This window comes from Myotis yumanensis, unplaced genomic scaffold, assembly GCF_028538775.1.
Source record: "Myotis yumanensis isolate MYYU_CA2020_CCGP unplaced genomic scaffold, mMyoYum1.0.hap1 SCAF_3, whole genome shotgun sequence".
Lineage (NCBI taxonomy): Eukaryota > Metazoa > Chordata > Mammalia > Chiroptera > Vespertilionidae > Myotis > Myotis yumanensis.
This window is the reverse complement of record NW_027223754.1, coordinates 12,441,479-12,468,843: the sequence shown is the minus strand read 5'-3', so window position 1 is coordinate 12,468,843 and position 27,365 is coordinate 12,441,479. Positions and strand designations below refer to the sequence as shown.

At 49.5% G+C, this 27,365-nt stretch overlaps 1 protein-coding gene across 1 annotated transcript in view; it reads right to left on the bottom strand.

Annotated features, from left to right (window-relative positions):
• The window catches only part of MTMR7 (myotubularin related protein 7), a 92,909-nt gene that overhangs the window by 26,726 nt on the left and 38,818 nt on the right, over nucleotides 1-27,365 (bottom strand). Inside the window, exons 5-7 of the mRNA XM_070408287.1 lie at nucleotides 17,050-17,178; nucleotides 12,728-12,862; nucleotides 5,858-5,990 (exon numbers count right to left, since the gene is read on the bottom strand). Of these exons, the coding sequence (XP_070264388.1) occupies nucleotides 5,858-5,990; nucleotides 12,728-12,862; nucleotides 17,050-17,178 (397 nt within the window). The remainder of the gene's footprint in view (nucleotides 1-5,857; nucleotides 5,991-12,727; nucleotides 12,863-17,049; nucleotides 17,179-27,365) is intronic.

The following is a 27,365-nucleotide window of genomic DNA, read 5'->3' as shown; positions in this document are numbered from 1 at the left end:
CCCAACAAACTGCAGATTTCAACTCCTCGCATAGAAAGAAGCGCATTGAGACTGAGTAGGATGTGCTGAAGCACCATGTACAGAGCCCATCCCAGCAGGCTGCAGATTTCAGCTCCTTGCATCTGGGAGGGACGCAATCGGGGGGCAGAGTCGGGTCCAGGGCCGGCCAGGGCTGGGCCTGACTCGGCCGGCACTGTGGAACTGCTGTACCAGCAAGCGCACAAACATGCCCACTGGTCCCAGTCTCTTGTGGGGCGCTGGGGGACAGCAGACAGGCAGTCTGTGCACTTGGTGGAGGGCAGGAGTGCTGGATGTTCAACCACCAGGAACGCCTGGAGATTTTGTCTGGTGGGGAGCCGCCGGCAGGGGACAGAGGGCCAAACTTCCTGTTTCCCCGGTAAGGCTGGGATGGCCCCGGTGAGGTCGGGATGGCCCCGGTGAGGTTGAAACGGCCCCGGTGTGGTAGGGACGACCCCGGTCAGGTCGAAACGGCCCCGGTGTGGTAGGGACAACCCCGGTGAGGTTGAAACGGCCCCCGTGAGGTCGGGACGACCCCGGTGAGGTTGAAACGGCCCCGGTGTGGTAGGGACAACCCCGGTCAGGTCGAAACGGCCCCGGTGTGGTAGGGACAACCCCGGTGAGGTTGAAACGGCCCCGGTGTGGTAGGGACAACCCCGGTGAGGTTGAAACGGCCCCGGTGTGGTAGGGACAACCCCGGTGAGGTTGAAACGGCCCCCGTGAGGTAGGAACGACCCCGGTGAGGTTGAAACGGCCCCCGTGAGGTAGGGACGACCCCGGTCAGGTTGAAACGGCCCCGTTGTGGTAGGGACGACCCCGGTCAGGTTGAAACGGCCCTGGTGAGGTCGGGACGGCCCCGGTGAGGTTGAAACAGCCCCCGTGAGGTAGGGACGACCCCGGTCTGGTAGGGACAACCCCGGTCAGGTTGAAACGGCCCCGGTGTGGTAGGGACGACCCTGGTGAAGTTGAAACGGCCCCCGTGAGGTAGGGACGACCCCGGTGAGGTTGAAACGGCCCCCGTGAGGTAGGGATGGCCCCGGTGAGGTTGAAACGGCCCTGGTGAGGCTCAGACGGCCCTGGTGAGGTTGAGACTACTCCAGTGAGGTTGGGACAAATAAAGGGGACCAGTATGGACTGATGAACAGGGATAGATACAGAAGCAGAGCAACATTGAACAGAATGTTAAACTACAGTGGGAAGCCTGGGGAGGGTTGGGGGGGGGGGGGATTAAGAGACCAACTGAAGGACTTATATGCATGCATATAAGATTAACCAATGGACACAAGACACGGGCGGGGGGGGGGCGGGGGGTAGGGGCCGGGGGAATGTCAAGGGGGGGGAAAAAAGGAGACATATGTAATACTCTTTGTAATACTTTAAGAAATAAAAATTATTAAAATATTAATAAAATAAAATAAAATAAAATAAAAACTGAATATGAAAATCTTTTTAAATGTCGTATACCAAACTCTAACCAGAGAGAAGCAGGCCTTGAAGACACAGCCTGCGTGCTGTGGACAGCTCTGGCAGTGCACATGCAGTGAACAGCAGCCTGGGACCTAGGGGTGCCCCCCACCCCCCTCGACAGCCACCAAGCTCAGGACCCTCACTGGAATCCTGCCAGCATCCTGCATGAGCCTGGAAGCAGATCCTTCCTCATCCAAGTGTCCAGATGACGACGCAGCCTGGCCGACACCTTAACCGCAGCCTGTAAGGCCCTGGGCAGGGGGACCCTGGTTCCCTTTTACATACAGGTTTTCCTCTTCAAATGCACCCTTTTGCAGGCAAATCTGCTTTGCAAAAGGGTGAATCCGATTTGCCAAAGGGTGAATCTGAAGCGGAAAACCTGTATGAGACATGCCCAGACTCCTCGCTCACAGAAGCTGGGAGATAACGTGTACTGTGTTTATTTGTTTTTTAATGTCATAAGCTAACCACAGAGAGTATTTTATAAGTAAAGAAGGAGAAATTAAAAATTGGCCTGTCATCCTTCCACGCCGATACAATTGTTTTGTTGGACATTCTCTCCCAGTCTTTCTGATTTACCACGGAGTAAATCAGAGCAGTCGTTCAATTTTACAGCCCGAGCTTTTCACTCACATTATCCACATTCTCCCATGTTACAGTGTACACATATGTTCTTAACATTTATCATTTTTAATGGATGTAAAATTTTCTATCAAGAGATGGAGCAAAATTATTTAATCTGTTTACTATTATTAGACATTCCTGTGGCCTCCAAACTTCTACTATTATAAATAAAACACTATCATAAAAATAGGCATGTTATGGCTTTCTTTTTTTAAAACCATATTTAGGATTAGTCCCCAAGGGGAGGCAATCTGGTAAAAATACAGTATGTCTCTATAAACAGAATATATTATGTTTCTTTAAGCCAACCGAATGACACCAGAAATATCTGAAGTGACAGTTTTATCACATATTTTCGTTTTTAAAAACTAAGTAAAAAAATGGTAACTGGAAGTTTTAAGTTCCGTTTTTTAAATCACCAGAGCAAGTTTAAATGTTTTCCTATACGTTTATTTGTTTCAACTTACTCATTCCTCTCTTTAAAATGACCTTAACCTAAGTTGTGTAATGTTTCTGAGACTCAGGTTCCTCATGTATAAACAGCAGACAACGCCATATGCTGCACACGACTGCAGCGAAAATAAAATACGAGCGTTTCCATGAAAAACTGAGGACATACCAGTTGCTCAATTTTTAGCTAAATGAGTAAGTCAAAGAATAAGTGGTCAGTTACCCAGAACAACACAATGGCCAACAATAGTAACCGACATTCTAGAATCCAGGCATGAAACTGTGGTGGGGAGAAGTGCAACTTTCTAGGCAACACCCAAAAGACGGAGCGTGTTGACTGAAAAACGAAGTTGATGCCATTGTCGTCCCCGTCAACACCTGCCGACCTTGAACGCCGGTTTACACAGAGGTGTTCAGGGTGGCACAACCTCCAGGAGCCCCGATGTGAAGCAGTTCTATGTACAGCCCTCCCTGCCCCCCGCTGATTTCCTCCCAAAGCCAAGGATGCCCAGGAGATTTTAATCCAGTCCCGTCGGATGACAATTTCCTCAGCCTTGGGAAGGGCCTGTCCCAGGCGCTTCTACTGGCTGTTATCTATCCTTTTCTTATTTGAGGGAAAAACGATGATCTAAATCAGTGATGGCGAACCTTTTGAGCTCGGCGTGTCAGCCTTTTGAAAAACCCTAACTTAACTCTGGTGCCGTGTCACATATAGAAATTTTTTGATATTTGCAACCATAGTAAAACAAAGATGTATATGTTTGATATTTATTTTATATATTTAAATGCCATTTAACAAAGAAAAATCAACCAAAAAAATGAGTTGACACGCGTGTCAGGTTCGCCATCACCGATCTATATGATCAAAAGGGAAGCTCCTGTGGAAAGCACTTAGTAAGTTACAAACTCTGTGCATACCCAGGCGGCATCATTACTGCTGCATTGGGAGGTGCGCATACCACGAAACAGTTGGGTTTAGAACTCATAGGTCAAACGTCAGAGTTCAAGCAGCTCTAGGAGGGACTTACACAGGACACACACTTGGTCTAGATTTCAGATTCTGCTGAAACAGCCTGCAGCTCTTGCTCACAGACAGCTGGCTTGCAGCCGGAATGCAAACAGTCCTCGGTTCCTCAGAATCTGTCCTGCTAACACCAGTAACAGTGGTGGTGGTGGGGCAGGGGGCGGGGGCCTGACCAGGAGTGAAATGCTACTTCTCTTCCCACCGGGACCAGCTGTGGGGCCCGGAGGCCAAGGCTGCCGTCTGAAGGCGGGAGCCTTCCGAGGTGGCGGATTGCATCACGTCGGCAGCTGAGGCTCCATGGCGGTTTATCATTTACTCGGGGGAAACAGATGGACAAACACTGGTCGAGTCCCTGACAGGCGTCCAGAGAGCTGTCCTTGCTCCCTGCAGTGACACGGGGCGGAGACGTGGTGCAGGGCCGAGGTCCCTTACGAAACAGAGAGCAGGCTGCCCTCTGGAACCCGCTCAGTGCACACGTCCTTGAGCGAGCCGGGCCCTAGGCATTAGAGAATCGGCTCCTAATAAGAAACCAAAACACGCTCGTTTAAAAGGGAAAGCCAACGTGGTATGTCATGAACTCTTAGGAGCGACTTTCTATAAAGAGAATGTCAGTTCTCAAAAGGCAGCTTATGAAACCACTAGAGGAAGAACAGAAAGGAGGCCCTGGAGCTCAGTGGTTAGAGGGTCGTCCTGACACCCCAAGGCTGCAGGCTCCATCCCCGGTCAGGGCACAAACCAGAACCAACCAATGAATGCACACGTGAGCGGGACAACAAATCAATCTCTCTCTCTCTCTCTCTCTCTCTCTCTCTCTTCCTCTCTCTCTCTCCCCCCTTCCACTCTCTCTAAAAAGTCAATAAATGAAAAATTTTAACAAGAAACATATAAAGAATAGCAATGATCTGATAATGATGAACACTCATACTACAGTTAGACCACCCTTTCGATGGCAAGGCCAAGCAAGGCCAATTTTTTGAACCTTAAAAGCACAGGGACAGCCAAGCTGCCCAGAGGTCTGAGAAGCTCAGAGGGCCGTGCCCAGGGCACCGTGCCCTGACATGGGGATTCCCCGAATTCTCTGGGGAAGTCGGATGAGATGGCTCTGGGGCCGGGATGTTTCCGGATGCAGGAAGGAAGTTCTTCTAACCAAACGCTCAGTGTTAAAGTGTCTGCAAGCAGGGGCATCCCGTTGGAGATTCACAGCGGTCACGATGGCAGGGCCCCTGGAAATCAGTCCAACCCTGTCCTTTCACAGCAGGCAACACAGCCCCAGAGATGGCTCAAGGTCTCACCGTGACCGAGAGGACCCGAGGAATCCAGGAGAGAGGATGGAAGTCAGGCCTGTGTGCGTCACCCACGTCTCTCCAGCCCCACCCTTAGGCCCCACCCTACACCCGCTTGTCCCAATTAAGCAGAGAGCTGCCTAAGTAACCAAGAGCAAATGCATCCTGGAAAAAACCGTCCAGCACTTTCTTCATCCCGGACACCACATCCTGCTCAGACAGCCGGCCCCAGCGCTCAGCACCACCTCCCGGGCTTCCCCACAAGGGCCCGCACGGCCTGCACAGCCTTTCCGGGTCCCCAGGACACACACCCTCCCTTCGCGCTCGGTTCCGGTTCCCACGAGAACCAGGAGTGCTGACTGTGCCAACAGATTCCTCCTCGGGCCTTGACGCTACAAGGAGCCCGGGCAGTAAACGCAGCTGGTTTTGCTTGAAATGCAGAATTTCTGCTAATCAGCTTACGGCTTGTTTGGCCACATGAATGATTCTTCTGTGTTACATAATCTGTCGCCGTAATGTGCTTTACTGTAGGTCGTCTGTGTGTGTGTCTCCTGGTGCCCGTGACCGTGGGGTGAGTGGGTGTCGTTTAGCTGTGGGACGTTGCCAAGGCTGCCGCTGTTTAGAATGGGGATGGGGACCCCCCAGCATCCTCCCATCTATGGGCCCGTCTGTCAGCCAGTCGGATTCAGCGTATGGACCGCATCTCTGTTCCTGAGCTGTGGGCTGTTGCTTTAACCGTAGGGTTGCTTTATGTGACTCAAACTAATATCAGGAGGGAGAGTACCGGCCTGCTAACCAAGTCCCCGTGACACAAAAACTAAAACAAAGTCACTGCAATAGGATATGCTTCCCAACGTAACCCACCGGTGTAAACAGCGTCCTTGTAGAGACACAATTTTAACATGCAAAGACTGTCTTGTTCCGTTTTGGCAGAGAAACATTCAATTGCATTTTTTTTTTTTTTCAGCGCTGTGCACAGGCAGTGGCTTACCTTCCAGCATCTTCTGCAGACTGTTCCTCATGACATGGATGTTCTCTATCCCGATGAACTGGAACTTGATGTTGGAATAATTGTCTTCATTCTCGTAGCCTTTCCCGGCAGCGCGGTTTGCCATGGCGTTAAGCTGCAGCGGTCGGCAACACAGAACAGTCACCCGTAATACCCAGGACAGGAACCGCCAGAGCGTGTCATGGCTCTCCCGGGCAACATTCACAATGAGGTGCGGAGACAGGACAGGGTTTACATCACGGGAACACTGTACTGAGCTGTGTAGTTTCAGACACGCATGCTGAGCTTGTTCCTGACAACATACATGTGTTGACATGGGGAACATTTTCTGAGCTGGGAAGAAGCGTTCTACGGATACACATTCTACGGATAAACTGCCTCTCGCAGTTCCCTGCCCTGATCTAATCCCGAACATTATCACCTGTGATCGGCAGGGGAGTCACCTGTGATCAGATGTCAGCGTGAGGCCCTGCGGGTTAAACGATTACATCCTCCAGCCTCACGCTGCCAGCAAGCACACCATCAAATAGGAACGGCTGCATCGTTCTAATTCACCCACAAGAATCCCCCAGACGGCCAGTTAAACCTCGAGCAGGAACCACTGAGCGCAAAGAAGAGAGGGCGTGCAGACGCTGTCTGCAGAGGCATGTCCTCCGGCCACCTGACTGCAACCTGGGGGCCTGCTAAAGGGCTGTGATCACTTTTATTACCATAATTCTGTATCTGAGAAGTGAGGATTTCCCAGTGCAAACAGTGTAATGATCATGGACTTTCAGGAGTAACTAAAGTCAAGAAGGGGACAGGTCTTGCCTGAGCTCGGAAATGTGCAGATTCCTAGAATACTTGCTGTCTGGCTGAGTAATCCCATCCTAGAAAACATGTTCACTGGCCATTGTCTTCCTCTGCCCAGAGGACAGGGGCTGTCCCAGGCAAGGAACTGATACCAGGATCTCACCAGAAACAGTATTTGTTTTTAGGACCACAAAGCTATACTGAGAGGATATCAATAAATACTTTTCAAAAAACTAAGTTTAAAAAGCCAAGTCAAAAACATACATATTCTTTGACCCAGGTCTCCAGTTTATGAGAATCTGACACAAAAGTATCAGCACATAAAGATATACGTCCAAGAATATTTATTGCAACTCTTTATGTAATAGCAAAAAGCTGAAAATCTATGAATATCTCAATAGGACAATGACTGAATAAATCATGATAAATTCATGCCCTGGATTACTAACAGGACTGAGAGAAACATAGGTTATCTATCTACCTACCTATGTATCTATCAACAGAGACAGACGGACAGACTTGGAATTGGCCCATGACATGTTAACATGTTAAGTGAAAAGAGTAAACTACAAAATAATATTCTACAATTATCCCATCTTTTGAAAAATAAACCAACCTACAGAGAAGTGTTAATGTTTATGCAGGTTTGAGTCAGCAGAATTAAAGTGTATGAAAGACTGTATCCAATTGGGCAAAAGTTACAGCAGAAAGATAGAGGTGGCAAGTGACAAGGGGGCCTGCCCCACCGGTCCCTCCCCACATCGTCTCCAGGATCGTCTTTCTATGTGGACTAAATTATATTAAATTTCAACCTATAGTGAAATAATAGTCCTGAAAATAATTTCTTGTTTCAGTGAAGAAAAAAAAATTAATACCTCAGAGGCTCTTGTAGACCTTGTTACTAAGAAGCTATGTGAGATTTGTAATTTAAATAACAGAAGTCAAGCGTTTAGAAGTGAAACGTAAGCCGGTGGCAGAACGTCCCCTTTCCGCAGTGGCCCTGCTCCGTGATGTAGCTCATGTGAGTGACACCAGCTGGGCCATGTCAGCCCCTCAGCCCCCCTCTTCCAATGTACTAAAGGTTGTCCCCTTTCTCCCAGGCATGCTATAGGAATACAGGGTTTGGCCTTAATCAAGAAAAAAAAAATTAGAATAATGTTATTTTTAAGACTACGTACGTTCATGGTTTAAAATGTTTAAGTATTTTAAGGGGGGAGTTTCTTCGTATAATTATTTTCCAAAGCCACTGGCTTGTCCTTTACAGCAAGCCTCATGAAATAAACCGACTCCCAGCGTCATGTGAGCATCCTCCTGCTACCTGAACCCTAGGGCTATTCCCTATCTGGAATAATTCAGGTTAAGCCTGCTCACCTCATGCCACAGGGGTACACTCTGTAAACAGTGCAAGGAATAAACCCCAAATACTATTATAATTATTATTATGATAACCTGTAATTAGGAGTCTGCTCACATTTTACGTAGTTGATCACCTATAACCTGGGAGAATTTATTGGTAGCCTTCTTTTAGAAGCGAAGAAGCAATAGGAGATGGCCTCTCGAAAGTCAGTGGTGCTTCTCACAGTGAACAGAAGGTGGCGCTACTTAGCCTCCCATCCAAAGTGTACTTTCTCAAGGTTTCTACATATTTCATAGGACCTATTACGATAATGTGGCAACAGCTGAACCCTCAAAGCAGGAAATACAGTTTTTAAATTAATAAAAATTCAGGAAGCTATCCTGGACCAATGGACCAATTATACATATAATTATGTAATTATATATTATATATATTCAGATAAAATGTCCCTTATATAACAAAACACTGTTAGTAAATCTAATTTGGTCTCCCACCCCTTTGGGTGAAAACTTCATTTCACATCTATGTCTCTCTCTCTCTCCCTCTCTCTCTCTCCCCCTCTCTTCCTTCTCCTCTCCCTCCCTTTCACTCGCTCCAAAAATCAATGGGAAAAATATCCTCTGGTGAGGATTTTAAAAAAACAAAACAAAAAACCACAAAGGAAAACCTACTTATTTCAGCTCCTAAAAATTCCCAAGTAGATAAAACAATGAAGGCAACTACATTCCAGTTTCAATTTATGCTTAAAAAACACAGTGGACAAATCAAAAGTGGAACTGGAGAAAGGTACCCTGTTCCTAACCTAAGGTCACCCGGCTGTTTGATAATCTCAGCATCTTTAATTCAGAAAAGCTCCTAAATGAAACAAAAGGAACCTACTCATTCCTCAACAAGCACTTAATGAACACCTGCTGTGTGCCAGGCAATGAGCACAGTAAGAAGATGAGCAAGCAGCTCTTCTACCGCCATAAGCTCATCGCTGAGTGGAAGGGAAAGCTCAGAGCACCACACAGCAGGGCTGGGCAGGGGCTGAGTGACTGGCGGCAGTGACGGCAGCAGGAGCTCGAATCGGGAGCCGCCCCACGTGGCCTATGGGATCAGGGGGAATGTGTCATGAGACGGACGGTAATAATCTGGAAGGATGGAGAGAAAGGGATGGGCATTCCAGACAAAACACGGAGGACGACAGGAGGTGAGGCGTCAAAACCAAAGGAGCAGGTGGGTATTGTGAGCCAACCCGTGGCAGCGAGGTGGGACGTGCAGGTACGGCGGCAACAGCAAGGGAAGAAATTGGAAAATCTTTGGAGAGCCTTCCAAACAGGCCCGATGAAGATGCTCAGCCTTTACCTGTGGCCCTGGAGAGCAACGGAGGGCTTCTAAGCGGGTTTAATTGAAAACTCTGCACGTTCGTGTCCATGACGCCAAGACCCACTGGAATGGGGTGGAGGGCAGGAGCTCCAGGAGCTGGTGGCCTGTCCATGTCCTCCCCCGGCACAGGACAGGCACTCAGTGAAGAGCTAAGGACTGGCTCACCCCCCAAATAAATATCAACAGTGGAATGACCCTGGCAGGTGAACAGTCTAAACATGTAAAGAAAGAACCCGATTCGTCCCCTAATCTTCAACCAGCCTATCAAACATACCAAAACCATAAAAGCTTCGTCAATGAGCGTCCTGCTATCGAGTTAAAGGTCAGCCTGGTCACTGTCTTCGTCTCAGAGTCTCGGGTTTCAGCTGAGCACATTCGACACCTGAATCCTAACAGGAGCTGGTCCTCCGAGGTTGGGAATGGAGAACAGACGCTGACCTTGGCAGGAGGGCTGGGCCACATCCCCGCACAGGGTGTCAAGTGATTGCCCTTTTCTCCCCCTCACTCCGTAACCGTGGAGGTGAAGAGCCGTACATTGCGCCATAAACATGAAAACATGGGATGATTTTACCTCTTGCCACTACCGTCCGCAACTGCACGAGTGGAAATCCTCCCTTCTCACCCCTGAGGACAGCCCAGCAGAATGAAGAGCTTTCGAATTACACTCAGACAGGAAACCTCCGTCCAACTCAACCGAAAACTCCCATCCCATACGTGATGCAGAATGATCTTCCCCTCATTACAGGCCATTTGGATGGGGGAGGGTGTGTGCCCTGGTGCACCCCCCGCCTTTTCTTCTTTCTTGTACAGCTCGGCCTGTGTCCGGGGAAAGGGGGATTGTGGAGGAGTGATAAGAGGTAAGCATCCTATATAATAAAAGCCTACTGTGCTAAGTGTCCGGTCGTCCAGTCAGCCATTCAACCAAAGTGTAATATGCTAATGATATGCTAAGGCTGCTCAACCGCTCGTTATGATGTGCACTGACCACCAGGGGGCAGATGCTCTGACTGGTAGGTTATCTTGCTGCGGGGGTCCAGCCAATCGGGACTGAGCGAGTCGGGCTGGACACACCCTGGAGCCCTCCTGCAGTCCCGCCCCGGCTGGCCAACCTCCTGCATCCCTCCCTGGCCTTGATCATGCACCAGTGGGGTCCCTTGGCCTGGCCTGTGCCCTCTCGCAATCTGGGTTGAGGGACCTCCCCCCACTCCACCCCCCTGCCCCAAGTGCACAAATTTCGTGCACCGGGTCTCTAGTGTCTTTATAAAGCTGGACAAGACTGCAATTCTCTCTCCATTGGTAGTCACTGCTTTTCTGGTTATCACTTACTGCCCATCACTGCCTTCCCCGGCATAAGAGGCCAAGGGCTGAGTCTCCTAGGGCACGTTCACGTATGTGGGATCCTGGGGTAGGAGGTGCACAGTTCACTAACACAGGAGATCGACGCTGACTTGAGTCCATTCCAGCATCACATTTGCCACTGCCCACCACTCGTAACAGACGTGGACTCAGTCTCCGGGCTACCAAGGAAGCCTGACACACTCTGAACCAAGATCAGCAGACACGGTCTTGAAAAGTCTGAAAGCTCTCAGCAAGCAGTGTACACCTCATGTGAAGCGTGTGTGTGTGTGTGCGCGCGGGGAAACATGCCGAGGGCACACTTTAGCGACACCAGTTTTCTTTAATAGATCAGCATGAAACGTCTTGTCTCGGAGAGTAAACATACTTGGTGCTAAATATACCCTTCCAATCAGATCCTGTGGATTAATTTGTTTTAAATCTGGCCTGTGCCTGGCTCAACAGCTGCCACATTTCCTGGAAGGTTTACATAACACAGTCTATACACTTGGCTCACTGACCCTTCCGTGAGCAGGCAAATCTGTTTGCCTTTATTTAAATCTGGGAAAACAGCGTAGGGGGAGAGCACCCCAACTCAGGAAAGCCCCTGTCATTCCTGCCTTTTCTATCTTGTCTTCAGTGTACGTGTCTGAGAAGCAGACATCCATGAAGTCTCTCCTGATGGTGAGGGAGAGCAGAACAGCTGTCCTTGCCTGGCTGGTGAGACTCAGTGGTTGAGCATCGACCTATGGACCAGGAGGTCACGGTTCAATTCCCGGTCAGGGCACATGCCTGGGTTGCGGGCTCGATCCCCGGGAGGGGGTGCGCAGGAGGCAGCCGATCAATGATTCTCTCTCTCCCTTCCTCTCTGAAATCAATTATATATATGAGAAAGAAGGGGGTAGAGCGCAATGAGCCAGAAGGAAAAGCACAAATCGGACAAGAACGGTAGGTCAGGGAGTTTCTGGCATCAGTAGGTGAAAGCCTTCAGGTATAGAACCTGTCCCCCCGACTCCCCCTTACCCCTCACCCCCCACACCCCAGCTTGCTGCCCCGGCCCTCCCATCTGAAGCTCGTCTGCATGTAGTGCTTTGAGGGTGCACCTGAAAAGGAGGAACCCTTCCGTGTCATCTGCTGGAATGTGGTCTGGCTGGGACACCCGTCTTATACCCGAGCATCCTCTCTGCTCCGCCACACCTGTCCTGCAGCCGCACTCCCGCCAGAAACGCAAGGGTATGCGTGGGTACGGGCCTCTCACTAGGAAAACATCACATTGCGTGACCCAGACCACGGGTCACAGCCCTGATGAAATGAGACTCAGGGAGGCAGGGAAAAGTGCCAGGGCCTAGGTGTCTACGCCCTGGACAGTGTCCAGTTCTCATGATTTCTCACATCACCCATGAGTACAGACTATGTCTGCAATGACCTGTTCTTAACATCAGTGTATACTTTGGTTAATAAAAGTCTACAGGTTTTGGGTGCACAATTCTATACATCATCTGTATATTGTAGTGTGTGTTCACCACCCAAGTCAAGTCTCCTCCCAACAGCTCTATCCTCTTTACCATCTTCTACCTCCCTCCGCCCCCTTCCCCTCTGGTAATCACCATACTGTTTGCATCTATGAGGGTGTGTGTGTGTGTGTGTGTGTGTGTGTGTTGGGGTGGGGGTCGGGGGTTGCTTCATCCCTTCACCAAGAAAAGGTCATTTTTAGAAATTTTAGGAGCGTGATCTCTAAAATTAAATAACACACATGTGGTGCGTGCACTGTGTACCCAGCACAAGGAGGGAATGTTGGAGGAACCTGACGCGCACACGCAGGAGCCTGGGAACCCGGCAGCAGCCCTCCGAGCGCCCAGGTGCCGATTGTGCAAAGAGGAGGAGCCCCTTGGCAGCGAAGCAACCTCAGCGGGAAGGCAGCCCCTCGCTCTGCCTTAATCCAGTCCCCCAGCTGAGAGCTGCAAAGGCGCGCATCTGAATGGCGAAACGGGGACACTTACTTTAGGCCGAGTGTCCACGACGTAAATGAAGTCGCTCCCTGGGTTGGCTTTCCTGATGGCCTGGAGCATCTGCTCGTCTTCCAGGCACCGGGCGCTGAAGCCGGACAGGGGCTGGCTGCTCCGGCAGATGGAGGCCTGCGGGGAGGGCCAGGCGACACAGCAGCGTCAGACCACTGTGCAAAGGGACGCGGCAGAGACCCGCCGGGCTGGCTGCCTGACAAGGCGCCCCTGGTTCACTGTGCCCCCGACATGGCTGGCCGTGCAACGGTGTCTGTGGGAAATCAGAATGTGTACGGATGCCTGGGTGGGACCCTAATGAGGGCACTGAAAGCCATTGAAATAACCTTTCATTTTCCTGCTGAAGCAGAAATAGAAAAGAAATACCTCTGCCCCTACAATGGACAGGACCCTGCTCATGGCAAGACTAGTAACAAACGTTTTTAAATGCGTGCCATCATTTTTTCCTAGCCCGTGTAGAAACTTCACAAATACTCAAGACCACATTTCATCCTGAATGAAGGACTTCTGAGTGTGAGGCGAGCCCAGGCTGCCGCTGGCGTGGCACCTGAGGGCAGCGGGCACACACCGAGGCTCACCCAGGCGAGGTGAGATGGAAGCAAGGGGTGTCTTTGGACTCAACCTGCCTTCTCTTCTGCAACCTTCCTAGTCTTCAATTCTAGCAGAGCATATTGCATTGTTCGATAAAATGTGTAACAGCATAAACATTTCCCATGTTATTAATAGGCCAGTATAGGTACAGCCTCACCGCTAAAAAAAACTTGTGTTTTTGTGGCAAAGTTCCTTTTATGGATTTAGATTCTATTTCAATATTTAAGCTGGAATCACCAAGTACAATCAGTACAGGAAGGGCTCAAATAATCTACCCCGAGGGCGTGCGCCCCTGTGCGGAGGGTAGAGGTGTGGGGTCTGTGGGTAAGGTAACTGAGAACAGTCGGGAGGAGCCTGCTCAGAGCGCCACGCTGCAGGCTCTCCAGGAAAAGGCACCCAGCTCCGAGTCCAGGACGGCTTAACTGTCCCGAAGCTCAGCCCCGGGCGCCTTAGCCAGGGTTTCAGTTTCTCCATAAAACGGGAGCTTGGCACTCCTCCGCGGGAAGGCGGATGCTTCTCGCTAACTCTGCCATCCTCCGGCGCGGACCCGTGGCAGGACCACAGCGCAGAGCAGCCAGACACGTAGCCGGGCTGCCGTCTCAGGCTGGGCGCCTTCTGTAACAGACACGGAGCCGAGGCGGCTCCAGGAACTCCGGTCTGCAGCCAGGGAGGGAGAGCGGGAAGGACAGCGAAAGGCCGGCCGGGCTGCTCCAGCTTAAATCTTTTTTTTTTCCACTGCAGCCAAATAATGTCTTTTTTTGGATGCTGTTAAGGATACGGTTGCTGTGGAAACACAGGATCTCACCCTGCAGGTTTGGGTGCCAAACCTGAACCGTGCATTTTTCTAGCAGCTGCTGGAGGACTGGGGATGCTGGGAGGAGAGACAGCCGAGCTCTGAGGTCATGCTGTAGTCTTCATGGGGCCCCTCCTGCAGGCGGTGGCTGTCTCTCTCCTTTAGAAAGTCCTCCAAGACTCACGCTTCTCCGGGTGCCACCCGCTCATCCCCCCCTCACCCCACCGTCGTGTTTCCCTGCCGGCCTGACTCTGAGGCCCCTAGACCAGCCCCCTTCACACCGTCCCTGGGCTGTCTGTGTTTGTTGCCTCTGCTCTAACATTCCTGGCTGTGTGACTCTAAGCAAACTGCATGGCCTCTCAGCTTGAGTCACTGGCAGCACAAGTCCAATGGCCGTGAGGAGGAGGAGGGGAGGGAGGGTCTGAACATGGATGAGGATAGCCAGCTTGAGGGAGGGCCAGCGGGAAGGGGAACTGAGGGAGGAACCAAAGGGGGTTGAAGGGCAGGTACGTCCAATAGGTGAGAGGCAATCCCCACACCTGGCTGTCACGGAGCTTGTCTGGGGGCTGTTTCTCCCACCTTCGGAGGGTCGGGCTCTGCCCCTGCGCAGGGACTGCTGATGCAGAGAGCACCTCTGAGCGGCCTTTACCCGATACTTGCTCTGGGCGAAAGAGTTAAGGGCAGCTGCCACTGGGCAGTTTCTTAGGTTCTCACAGAGGAGTTCAACGGGGAGGGAAACATTTACATGGTGAGAATCTGTCCGAGGGTGCACACACTGCACCTAAAGGGCAGCACCCGGAGGCTCCCGGGGAGCAGTGAGGGTCTGGGGAGCGGTGAGGATCCGGGGAGCGGTGAGGGTCCGGGAGCGGTGAGGGTCTGGGCGGCAGGGGAAGCCCGGCTCTGCGGTCTAACTGTGAGCAATTCGATCCTACTCTGAGACATTCCACACTTGCCCTTCATAATGCTCACCCTTCCCCAAGAATCTCAGGACAGAAAAAAAAAGCAGTCGGACAGCACTGTGCTCACTTTTTAAGTACCCAGCGCCTCCCTACCCCCTCACAATAAAAGAATAGAAGACCCCCCTCTTGTTTCTCTATCAATGGATGCTACCAACAAACAAACAAACAGGTAAATGCTGCTGGCATCCTAATTTCAAGTACAACATCGTAGACTTCCCTATCTGTTCCATTTGTTTTACAAAAAGGATTCATATTTTCCTTTGCCTCTCACCACTGCTCCAGTTCTGTGAAGGCTGAACTATATTTGGAGTGAAATAAGAGGGACATTAATAAAATACTTGCCGTCTTTAGACCCCAGTTCAGAGCAGTGAGTGTAACTAAAAATACGATCACGTATGTCCTTTCAACTAACAGAACTTAAACCGCTAAGTGAGTGTTTTCCTTTAAAGAGGGCAACGCAGGAGGCTGCTGCTCGCTCTGGAAATAGCTCGAGGCAACTTTGGAAAAGCCTCCCTTTGGAACCTCTGGGACCCTACCCTCCTCCCTGCCTGCAGGTGCGCGCATGTCACACACAGTCACACACACTCTCTCTCTCACACACACATTCTCTCTCTCTCTCTCTCTCTCTCTTTCATTCTCTCTCTCTCTCACAAACACCTGCTGCAACTGTCTACAGCAAGCATGTCAAACTCAAAGGCTAACATGGGCCAAATAAACGAGGCATGTGGCCCACGGGCCGTGAGTTTGACATGCTTAGTCCAAAGACTCACTTGGCCTTGAACCCACAGACATATTATCTAGCTGGAAAACCCACCTTTTGCACCTGGCTACAGTCAAACAGCTTCTAAAGTGGGTGGCAAAACCATTCTCGTCTTCCCAAATTTGTTCTCTTGTCCTCCGCAGAAATGGAACCACAGTTTTTGGCTGTTCGTATGGTTACCCATAGACGGTATTTTCTCACCTGTCCTGGGCAGTTCTGGCCAATGGATGTGAGCAGAAGTGTCACGTGACCGTTTCAGAAACTGTCCCCCAAAAGCTGTGAAGGCACCACGTGGACGTGACAGCTGGTACTAAAGTCATCTCATACAATACGGTGAGGCCAAGCCCCGGATGGCAGCCCAGATAGGTGCAGGGGGCTTGGGTCCCTGATAGGTAAGTGGTGGAGAGCCACACCATCAGGTCTGGACTGCTCACCTTTGGAGTTTTAGGTGAGAAAAAATAAAGTTCTATCCTGTTTAAGCCATTGTCGTGTGGTTCTGTTGGTGGCAGACACACCTAATTCTAGCATTTACAAATAATGTTAAAAAATAAACCCATTCTTGCCCTAGCTGGTTTGGCTCAGTGCACAGAGCATCGGCCTGAGGACCAAAGAGTCCTGGGTTTTATTCCAGTCAAGGGAACGTACTCGGCCCAGGCCCTGGTTGGGGCGCATGCAGGAGGCAACCAATCGATGAGTTTCTCTCACACTGATGTTTCTCTCTGTCTTTCCCTCTCTCTTCCACTCTCTCTAAAAATCAATGGAAAAATATCCTCGGGTGAGGATTTAAAATAAAATTAATTATTTAAAAAATAAACCCACTCTCCATAAACAAGTATTTCTTATGTGGGAGACATTCCAAAAATGTGCCATTAAAAAGAAGAAGAAGAGGGGGCAGTGGATTTGGGGGCTTTTCAAAGAGAGGCCTTGCAAAGGATCTGTGTGAGCAAGCCTAGCGCCTCCCCACCACTCACTCGGATGGTTAAGTTTAGGCATTTTCTGCCTCCGTCCCATTATCTTATTGTCAAATAATCGCAATGAGCTAAGGGTCCCAGCACAGCTGTGTTGTGTCGTACCACACACAGCCCTACCCGCACGCCTCTGAGAAGAATTCAAACACAGGCACAGCCGAAGGCCGCGAGGAATGCCCGCTGATAACACAGGCAAAGCAGAGCGCAGAACAAAGGCATGCCCGGGGACTTACGTGGTTCTCTTTACTGTAGTAGGAAAGGGCAGGAAACCGCCGTCTGCTCCGGAACTTGGAACTCCCCACTATGATGTGTGCTGTGGCCGATTTGGGAACGTACAGCTCGGTCGGGTAGGAGTCACAAACCTGTCGCAGAAAACACAGCGGATTTTTAGGCCATTGAGTCACGCTCTGCAAACCGCCACGAGAAGTTCAAGTTCCGTTTGCCGGGCTTACAGGTGGGGGTCTACGGAAAAGTCACAGAGGAGGCTACTGTGAGGAAACCCAAAGCCACTGCAGAGAAATGAAGGGCTGCGGCGGCTACGACAGCAGAGCGAAGGGAAGCAAGACGCTCTTGAGCACCCCGCCTTGTGCACGGCCCCTTCCCAGGGCTCTTGGTGGGAGGCGAGACAGTGACAAGCGAGCAGTTCTTCCATCCAAAGGGACCCATGGCAATTCTGCATCCTGGCAGCTGAGAACACCTTAGCTGCCTGCCCTGCTTGAAATACAGCCTCGCCCGGCCCTGGCCAGATAAGGCAGTTGGTTAGGTCAGCAGCCGAATGCACCAAGGTTGTGAGTTCAATCCCTGGTCAGGGCACATACAAGAATCGACCAATGGATGCATCAATAAGTGGAACAACAAATTGATGTTTCTCTCGTCCTCTCTCTCTTTCCTCTCCTCTCTCTCTAAAATCAATCAATAAATAGAAAGACAGTCTGACTGTGGGAAATGCAAGTACAACAGTGCTGTCCCGACTCTGTCCCCAGCACACACTGCGTGCACTCTTGCCCCCGAGGCCTCCCTCAATACTCCTTCCTTCGACCTTCCCACATCTCATCCATTCTTCAAGGGCCAACCTCATGCCACCTCCTTCAAGAATCTTCCCCCATCCTTCACCACGCCCCCCCCCCCCCACACACACACACCCCGCCTTCCAGCTCATGTGGACTTCTGGCCCCCGCACAATATAGCAGCTTTATTTTTGTTTCTCATGTGCCCACTTTATAAGAAACGATTTGCTTGCTCTGTGCAGCCCGGCAGTGATTTCCACTGTGGAAGCTGGCACCTTCGAAGGATCCTGCAGTGCAGTCGGAAATCCGCGCTTTAGGACCTGGCTCTGACTTGCCGACCTCACGCCCTCTGGAAGCCCCACTACCCTGAGCGCTTTGGTTTCTGATCTCCAAAACCGACATGAAACAGAAGTATCACCCCACGGGGTTGGTATAAGGATGAAACCAGGTAGCACCCTGACGAAGGACTTCAGAAGCCACTGGGTCTGAGAAGTGTTGGAGGCGGCGGCGGCAGCAGCAGCCGATGTGACTGCTGCTGGACACACCCTGTGCTTCCACACCAGCCAGTCAATCTCTTGGCAAAGTTAAGACAGCTCCAAAGGCAGTTCGTGGGCTTTGCCACAGCAAGTGGCTATTTCCTGGAAGCCAAGCACCTTCCTGGCGTTTCGAGAGGACCCCTCGAGCCAGGACAGCAACAGTGGAAATGCTCTATCTGCATGTCCTCTGTCCGTCGCCCCCCCACACCCCGCCTTCCACACTGGAAAGATGGGACTGAAGTGAGATCCAAGCCCGCGAAGCTCACACCCGGCTCCCTGATGACCCTTCCCTCGCCTGCCTGCACTGCCTTTGTCACCAGCTTGGAGAACAACATTGAGCCGGAGAAGAAAAAAGGGCCCCAAATGTAATTTCAGCATCTTGTCAAAGACATTTTAGGGAGGATCACCAGACCTTAACGTGGGCTCCGGTATTGACGCTCTAGAGCAGTGATGGCGAACCTATGACACGTGTGTCAGAGGTGACACGCGAACTCATTTTTTTGGTTGATTTTTCTTTGTTAAATGGCATTTAAATATATAAAATAAATATCAAAAATACAAGTCTTTGTTTTACTGTGGTCGCAAATATCAAAAAATTTCTATATGTGACACGGCACCAGAGTTAAGTTAGGGTTTTTCAAAATGCTGACATGCCGAGCTCAAAAGGTTCGCCATCACTGCTCTAGAGGAAAATCCGTTCCTACAACGTAGGGCCCAGCCCACGAGGACCGGAGAGCTTTTCCTGGAATCTCAGCCTCAGACACCAGGCTTCTTCCCCGTGTCTCACCTCCCTTAGTCAGTGAGCGAGGACATTACAACACAGACCACACCTGCTTGTCTGAGGTTCAAGAGACATGGAGTCATTGCATCCGACTAGTAACATTTTCCTAAAATAACAGTTTTAGAAGGGAAATTGGTACATTTTCAGTAAGTTGGGGATTATCCACTTTCTTCTTATAACAACGCCATGGAATTGCAAAGTTATTTATGATTAACTGAAATAAGAATAAGGAAGTAATGGGTGAGATGCTTTAGCATGCTTATGACGTACAGCTTTTCTTTTCTTTTTTGTTAAAGATCACCTAAGGATATTTTTTACATTGCTTTTTCAGAAAAGTAGAAGGGAGAGACAGAGAGAGAGAGAGAGAGAGAGAGAGAGAGAGAGAGAGAGAGAGAGAGAGAGAGGAAGGGAGGAAGAAAGAGAGAGAGAGAAAGAGAGAGAAAGGGAGAGAGAGAAACATTGATGTGGCAGAGATACACTGACTGGTTGCCTCCTGCCTGTGCCTCGAATGGGAGCAGGGAGCAAACCTAAAACCCAGGTACATGCTGCTGACCGGGAATTGAACCCGTGACCCTCTGGTGCACAGGCTGAGGCCCTAACCACTGAGTCATGCCGGCCAGGGCTACGTACAGCCTTTTTAAGGAGCAAGAGGTGAGCTAGGAACTCGGGAGCTTCTGCCAGGTCCTCTGATGGCCTCCCAAGGTCGAAAGATGCCCAGCGTGGCCCAGGTCATGACCCTGATGGGGACCATAACTGGGAGGGCACCCAGAGAGAAGGCAGATACCCAGAGCCCACTCTCCTTGGTACTCAGCCCCGCCCTATTCAGGGACCTGGCTGTTGTCTCTCCACCCAGGGTTCTCTCCCTCCACAAGGAGAGGAAGACTCTCCTGCCCTCGCCTAGTCCCTGGGCTCGCTCTACACAGAGGAGGAAAAGGCAGAGCTCGGTGGCTGGCAGGTGCAAGGACTGGGAGCTCGCCAACCCGAGCCCAGACAATAGTGGTCAGGCCTGGACCAGCCTCGAGGCCACCCCTCCAGGAGCACAGCAATGCCAGTCACAGGGCCTCCTGCTCTCCCGTGGGGTCTCGGGGGAAAGACTCTGAGGGTCAGAGCTGGAATTGGGGGCATTCTGATAAGCACTTGCATGAAACGCTCTAACTGAAGCTAAAACACCTTTGGGAGAAAGTCAGACTCATGGTGCCAGTTAACTTGGGTTTCGAGGTACAACTACTTAACCAATTTGGAAAAAGTAAATTCACCCTGCTTTCATGAAAGTCGACAGCACTTTCAGTCGGAAATAAAAACAACCAGCCTAGGTAGCCCTGGCTGCCGCCTTTTTTGCAACAGGCTCACACAGTTACAGCCAAAATCCTGACAATGAATGATGCACAGCACAGCACAGCACAGCGTATGCCACCAAATTCTGCAACCACTCAGTGCAGTTCCCAAAATGTTGCCTGGTTTGGAAAATCACATACAAAAATTCAGAGAGAATATGAGAAGTTCAGAAAAGTAGCAAATGCTTTTCCCCCCTCCCCCCAATCCTTTTTATTGACGTTATTGGGGTGGCACTGGTTAACAAAGTTACACAGATTTCAAGTGCACAATTCTGTATCACATCATCTATACACCGTACTGTGTGTTCACCACCCCAAGCTTTTCTGCTGAATTTTCTTTACACTGTCACAGCCAGTGAAAGTAGATTAGGTTAAAATGCTTTCTGCATCATTTTTTATTAATAAGGAAACAATTTTCTTTGTCCTCCACTAAATGAATTAGCCTGCCTGGAGTGCTTGCGTGTCTTGGTTGGTCTTGCCAAGAGGAATCGTTTGGGGAATTCTTTCACTCACTAGACAAGTTTTACTGAATACTTACTACGCGCTAGGCATTATGTTAGGTGCTAGGGCAATAATAAAGACAAAAGACCTTTTTGTCTTTATTACTGATCTTCGTTGGCCTGATTACAATCTTCCAGTGAATGTATTTTGAATAGCAAGATACGATCCATAGGAGGTACCATCCAAGGCATCTTACTCAGATCTCTGTATTTCCTGAGGACGAATCACTCAATTAAGCACTTTGAAATAAGAGCTGGTTGTCAAGAACGGAGATATATCTACATAGATAACTTTCTTTTTCAACTTTTAGGACCTAAAATTTATTTCAAGGAATTTATGGTGTAATGGGGAGAAGAAAAAGGGTATGAGCAGCATAAAATGATTTATATATAAATCAAAATAATACATAAAACATAGCTGTGGAGAACAAAAATAAACAAAATTTTTAAAAATTACTGGTTTGGATTATACTTTAAATTTTACTCCAAGAGAAATAGATTAAAATTTTAGCCTAGTAATGAATGTCAATTATGTTATGTTAGAGGCCTGGTGCACAAAATTTGTGCACGGGTAGGGTCCCTAGGTGGCCGGAGCCTTCCTTTGTTACACACTGCCCCCTGGTAGTCAGCACATGTCATAGCGAGCAATTGAACTCCTGGTCTCCCAGTTGAACTCCTGAGGGGACACTCTGCATATTAGCCATATATATATATATATATATATATATATATATATATCCTATCTAATAAAAGAGAAACGTGGTAATTAGCCGTACCTCCGCTACCCTTCCCATTGGCTAATCAGCGAGATATGCAAATTAACTGACAGCCAAGATGGCGGCCGGCAGCCAGGCAGCTTGAAGTGAACAGGAGGCTTGCTTGCTTCAGTGATGGAGGAAGCCAACATTCCTGCCTGCTGCTGCGGGCCTCTGAGCTGCTCTCTATGAAACATTGTTACAAATATAGAAGCTAAACAAAACCCCAGAAATCTGCTTTCAGCCAGCAGGACCGCAACATTGTTTCAATTATAGAACAAACGCAGATCCCTGTTTTCAGCCAGCCAGGATCTCAGAGCTGGAGTGAGCAGGACTGCAACAGTGTTTCGATTAGAGAACACAAACAAACCAGTTACCTGCTTTCAGCAGCCGAGGCCTCAGAGCTGGAGCCAAGCCTCAGAGCTAAAGCTGGCCCAGAATTAAAAAAAAAAGAAAAAAAAGGACAGGTTGGGAGCTTCAGTCAACTGCCAGCCTGAAAACGGCCCTCAGCCCCTCACCCAGACTGGCCAGGCACCCCAGTGGGGACCCCCACCCTGAAGGGTGTGTGACCAGCTGCAAACAGCCATCATCCTCTCATCCAGGCTGGCCAAGCACCCCAGTGAGGACCCACACCCTGATCCAGGACACCCTTCAGGAAAAACCAGCCGGCTCCCACCCGTGCACCAGGCCTCTATCCTATATAGTAAAAGGGTAATATGCCTCCCGGCACCAGGATTAGCGTGACAGGGGGCAGCGCCCAAACCCCCTGATTGCCCTGCGGCTCCGTGTGTGACAGGGGGCGGGGCCACAACCTCCCTATCCACCCTGCTCTGTTCATGACAGGGTGCGGCGCACCAACCCCCCCCCCCCCCCCCCCCACGGGCTCTGCTCTGTGTGTGACAGGGTAGAGCCATAACCTCCCCATTGGCCCTGCCCTGAGTGTGACAGTGGCAGCGCCCCAACCCCCTGATCGGCCCTGCTCTGTGGGTGATAGAGGGCAGTGCCCCAACCCCTTGATCCACCCTGCTCTGTGTGTGACAGGGGGCGGTGCCCCAACTCCCCTATCGGCCCTACTCTGTGCGTGACAGGGGGGAGCTCCCCAACCCCCTGATGGGCCCTGCTCTGTGCGTGACAGGGTACGGAGACCCAGCTCCCCTGATGGGCCCTGCTCTGTGCGTGACAGGGGGCAGCGCCCCAACCCCCTGATTGGCCCTGCTCTGTGCGTGACAGGGGGTGGCACCGAAACATTCCTATCGACCCTGCCTTGAGTGTGACAGGGGGCGGTGCCCCAACCCCCCAATCGGCCCTACCCTGAGCGTGACTAGGGGTGGCATCGCAACCTCCCGATCCGCCCTGCTCTGTGCATGACAAGGGGCGGCGCCCCAACTCCCCAATCAGCCCTGCTCTGAGCCCGACCAGGGGCTGCACCTAGGGATTGGGCCTGCCTTCTGCCACCCGAGAGCAGGCCTAAGCCAGCAGGTCGTTATCTCCCGAGGGGTCCCAGACTGCGAGAGGGCACAGGCCGGGCTGAGGGACCCCCTCTCCCCCCGAGTGCACAAATTTTTGTGCACCGGGCCTCTAGTACATATATAAAATAAAAGATAATTTCAGGAGTTAGGTACAAAAGAAAACCTTACTTTAGAGAGACTACTATGCACAGTGTCTTATAAATAGGGATAATAGTAATGACGACAGAGATGATGATGGCAATAATAATAATTCGCCTGCCCAAAAGCAGTGAATAGGAAATGGCAGGACTGTCTTTGCACTCTCTGGGTGGTGTCATTCCACCCTGGACAATAGCTTCCTCCCCATCAGATGGCACCTCCAGCTCCACTTACGTCCAACAATTTGTGAGAAGAAATAACTCATGTAAAAGAAGGAAGAAAAATTAAACATCTTCTCAACCAGGAGGTTAAAAACCAAAGTAATGGATGAAGACATAACCTTCTCAGTGCAGTATTTGTCCAAAATTTTTGAAAGAACCAACTTTTTTATATTTCTAAATTGGTAATAAATAAGGGTGCATCATCTTTTCCCCTATTTCAATATTTGTAAAACCAGAAAATTCCCTGGGTTTTCACCTATTCTGTTTCGACACAATCGGTGTGTTGTTAGTTTTGGTTTGCTGTGTGTTACGTTTGAAAGGCAATGCTAAGGGACTCATGTTTTGCAGCCTCTACCGTGTAGGACTTAAAGTGACTAAATCTGAGTCATGTTTGTGGTGCTAATTCCAGATGAAAATCTCATTAAAAATAGGAAGAACCTGGGTTCCCAAGAAAATATTATGCCACCAAGTTGTCTTCCTGACCCAAGGGTGTGTCCTGTTAAAAATTTTTCTTTGCTAACCTTGGGTTTTCCTTTCTTTCGTTTCCAGGCTAACCATGCACTGCAGAGGTTGGCATCAGCGTGAGAACTGGCTATCTGATTACATTAGCCAGATACTTCATAATGGTTGAGACAAAAAGGCCCCAATGTCTACTTAAAGTGTAGGGTTATGGTTGTTAGATTTGTGTGTCATTATGAAGAAAATTCAGTATCATGAAATCATCCATCCTATCCCAACTAATCTATGAATTCGAGATATTCAGAAGAGCAACGTCGAAGGGCCTGGCCTGTAGGATATCAAGATTTATTACAAAGCTATAACAACCATAATTAATGAAATGTAATTACTGAAATTGTACAGTGTCAAACTGTATTGTTTGTAAAAAGACCAGAAATATTGAAAAAACAATATACTAAAACATGAACCAAATTCATAAAGATTGACAACTCAAAACTTCTGAGGACCAAGAGATACCCTGGAAACAGCATAGAAATATCTTTGGAGAGGAGATAATTGCAACAGCCATACATGATAACAGATTATTCTCTAGAATACATAAAAAATGTCCACAAATCAATAAGAAAAGGACAACGTTAGAGGGGAAAAAAGGACCAAAAATATGAATAGGCAATTCACAGAAGAGTCAACTTGAATTGTCAATAAACACACGCTCAGACTTGCTAGTGATGAAGGGGGTGGAAATGAAATCATACTGAGACCCATTTCACACCAACCAGATGGGCATTTGTTCAAATTTAACAGTATGATTAGTTAATAAATTCACATGGTTTTAAAAATGAGTAATCTAAGTATCTAATTATGGGAATATTGAAGTATATTATGGTACATTCATTTGATAAAATGTTATATGATCATTTAACTGGCTGATACACATCCTGTGTAGCAATACAGAAAATCCTTATAATAGGATAAAGAAAATAATCAAGATTCAAAATATGTAACCAGAAATGTTCTCAATTAACAGGAGATAAGATATAAATGGTCAGTCAGCACACACAAAGCAAGCATATGAAATTAAAATGAGAAATCACCTGTCTCACCATCAAGTTGTCCAAAGATTTTTAAGAAATAAACTCTTTACTGGTGAGGGTACCAAGAATCAAGCATTCTCATACACAACTCCTGAAAATTTATAGAAACTGGCACAACTTTTCTGCAGTTCTGTTGACAATATGATATGTCCAAAAGCTTGTGAAATTCCACCAATAGGAAGCTTTCTTTAAAAAAGGATTTTCAATGTGGCAAAGGTATAGTTACCAGAATATTCTCACTATGTTATCCTATATAATAAAAGGATAATATGCAAATTGACCCTAATGACAGAACAACGAGTCACTATGATGCGCACTGACCACCAAGGAACAGACAGACGCTCAATGCAGTAGCTGCCCCCTAGTGGTCAGTGCGCTCCCACAGGGGGAGCTCTGTTCAGCCACACGCAGGGCTGATGGCTGTGAGTGCAGCGGCGGTGGCGGGAGCCTCTCCTGCTTCCTCGGCAGCACTAAGGATGTCTGACTGATGCCTTAGGCGCCTTGGGGAACGGGCCTAACCCATCAGTCAGACACCCCCTGAAGGCTCCCAGGCTGCCAAAGGGATGTCTGACTGCCAGTTTAGGCCTGTTTCCCCAGGGAGCAGGACTAAGCTGGCAGGTGGACATCCCCTGAGGGGTCCCAGACTGCAAGAGGGTGCAGGCCGGGCTGAGGGACCCCCCCAAGTGCATGATTTTTCATGCACCAAGCCTCTAGTAGTATATAATGTTTTAAACAATATAAAATATATTTACTGGCAGAAAAAATACATTATGCCATGTGAAGAAAGGCAGAACACACGTAGTATGATTCCATGTTTGTTATAGGTATTTGAATGGTTCTTTCCGCTGCATTTTCCAATTTTAAACAATGAAATACATTACTTATATAAAACAGTTATTAAACTATACAGATGAGAAAAATATCTGAAGGAAAATGTTAAATCTTAACAGAAGAGTGTAAGGGCAATGGGGTGGTGGGTGTGTTTTCTCTTTCCTCTTTTTTTTTGTAAATTCTCTGCAATGTTCTTACATTACTTTTATTACTTAAAACTAGAGGCCTGGTGCACAAAATCATGCATGGGGGGTGGGGCTCCCTCAGCCTGGCCTGCACCCTCTCACAATTTGGGACCACTGGCTCCTAACCGCTCACCTGCTTGTCTGCCTGATCTCCCCTAACCACTCTGCCTGCTTGCCTGATCGCCCCTAACCACCTCTGCCTGCCTGCCTGATGTCCCTAACTGCTCACCTGCCTGCCTGATCACCCCTAACCCCTCTGCCTGCCTGCCTGATTGCCCCTAATAGCTCACCTGACTGCCTGATCGCCCCTAACCACTCTGCCTGCCTGCCTGATGTCCCTAACTGCTTGCCTGCCTGCCTGATCGCCCCTAACTACTTGCCTGCCTGCCTGATTGCCCCTAACCACTCTGCCTGCCTGCCTGATTGCCCCTAATAGCTCACCTGACTGCCTGATCGCCCCTCACCACTCTGCCTGCCTGCCTGATTGCCCCTAATAGCTCACCTGACTGCCTGATCGCCCCTAACCACTCTGCCTCAGCCCCCACTGCTGCAGCTTCATCTGGAAGGACGTCCGGGATGATATCTGAAAGATTGTCATTTTTTAAATAAATAGGAACTGTGGTGATTGCAAGGGTGGGGTAAGAGAGCATGGAGGGAATAAATGGTGATGGGAAAAAAAAAAATAATAAAAAGCAAAAATGAATGGGGAAACCAGTGCCGATCTGTGAGCCCACCATTAGGAAGAACATGGGATCAGTCTGCCACGCTTGCTTCCCTTCCTCTCCATTCTCCTTTCTGCGAGTGGAGACACATTTCTCCACATTTCTCCAGGGAAGCCTCTTGGTGACCTTGTGTACCAATCAAGAGTTCAGTGAGTACAGAGCAGAGCCGGTGCCAAACTGCCATCAGCGTCTCTGTGGCCGCCCCACTCAGCACTTGCTGCGCTATAAAAAGACCTGGTGGGAGAAGAGGTCCCGCCGGCGCTCCCACCATGTGCTCTGCCAGGAGGTCCACCTTGGGCCTGTCGGGGTTCCCATTCCCTCAACCGTTAGAGGAAGGGTGCGGAGGGGATGGTCCCCATGGCTCCCTCGTGCAGACTATCTGATTCTAGGAACCGGTAGGACATATACCCAGCAATCACCAAGACAGACATAGAAAGCCACACATTAGCATCGATAAAGAGCAACAAAAACGAAAGGAGGGCGAGCAGGCACTGCACTAAGCTGTGTGCAATCACGG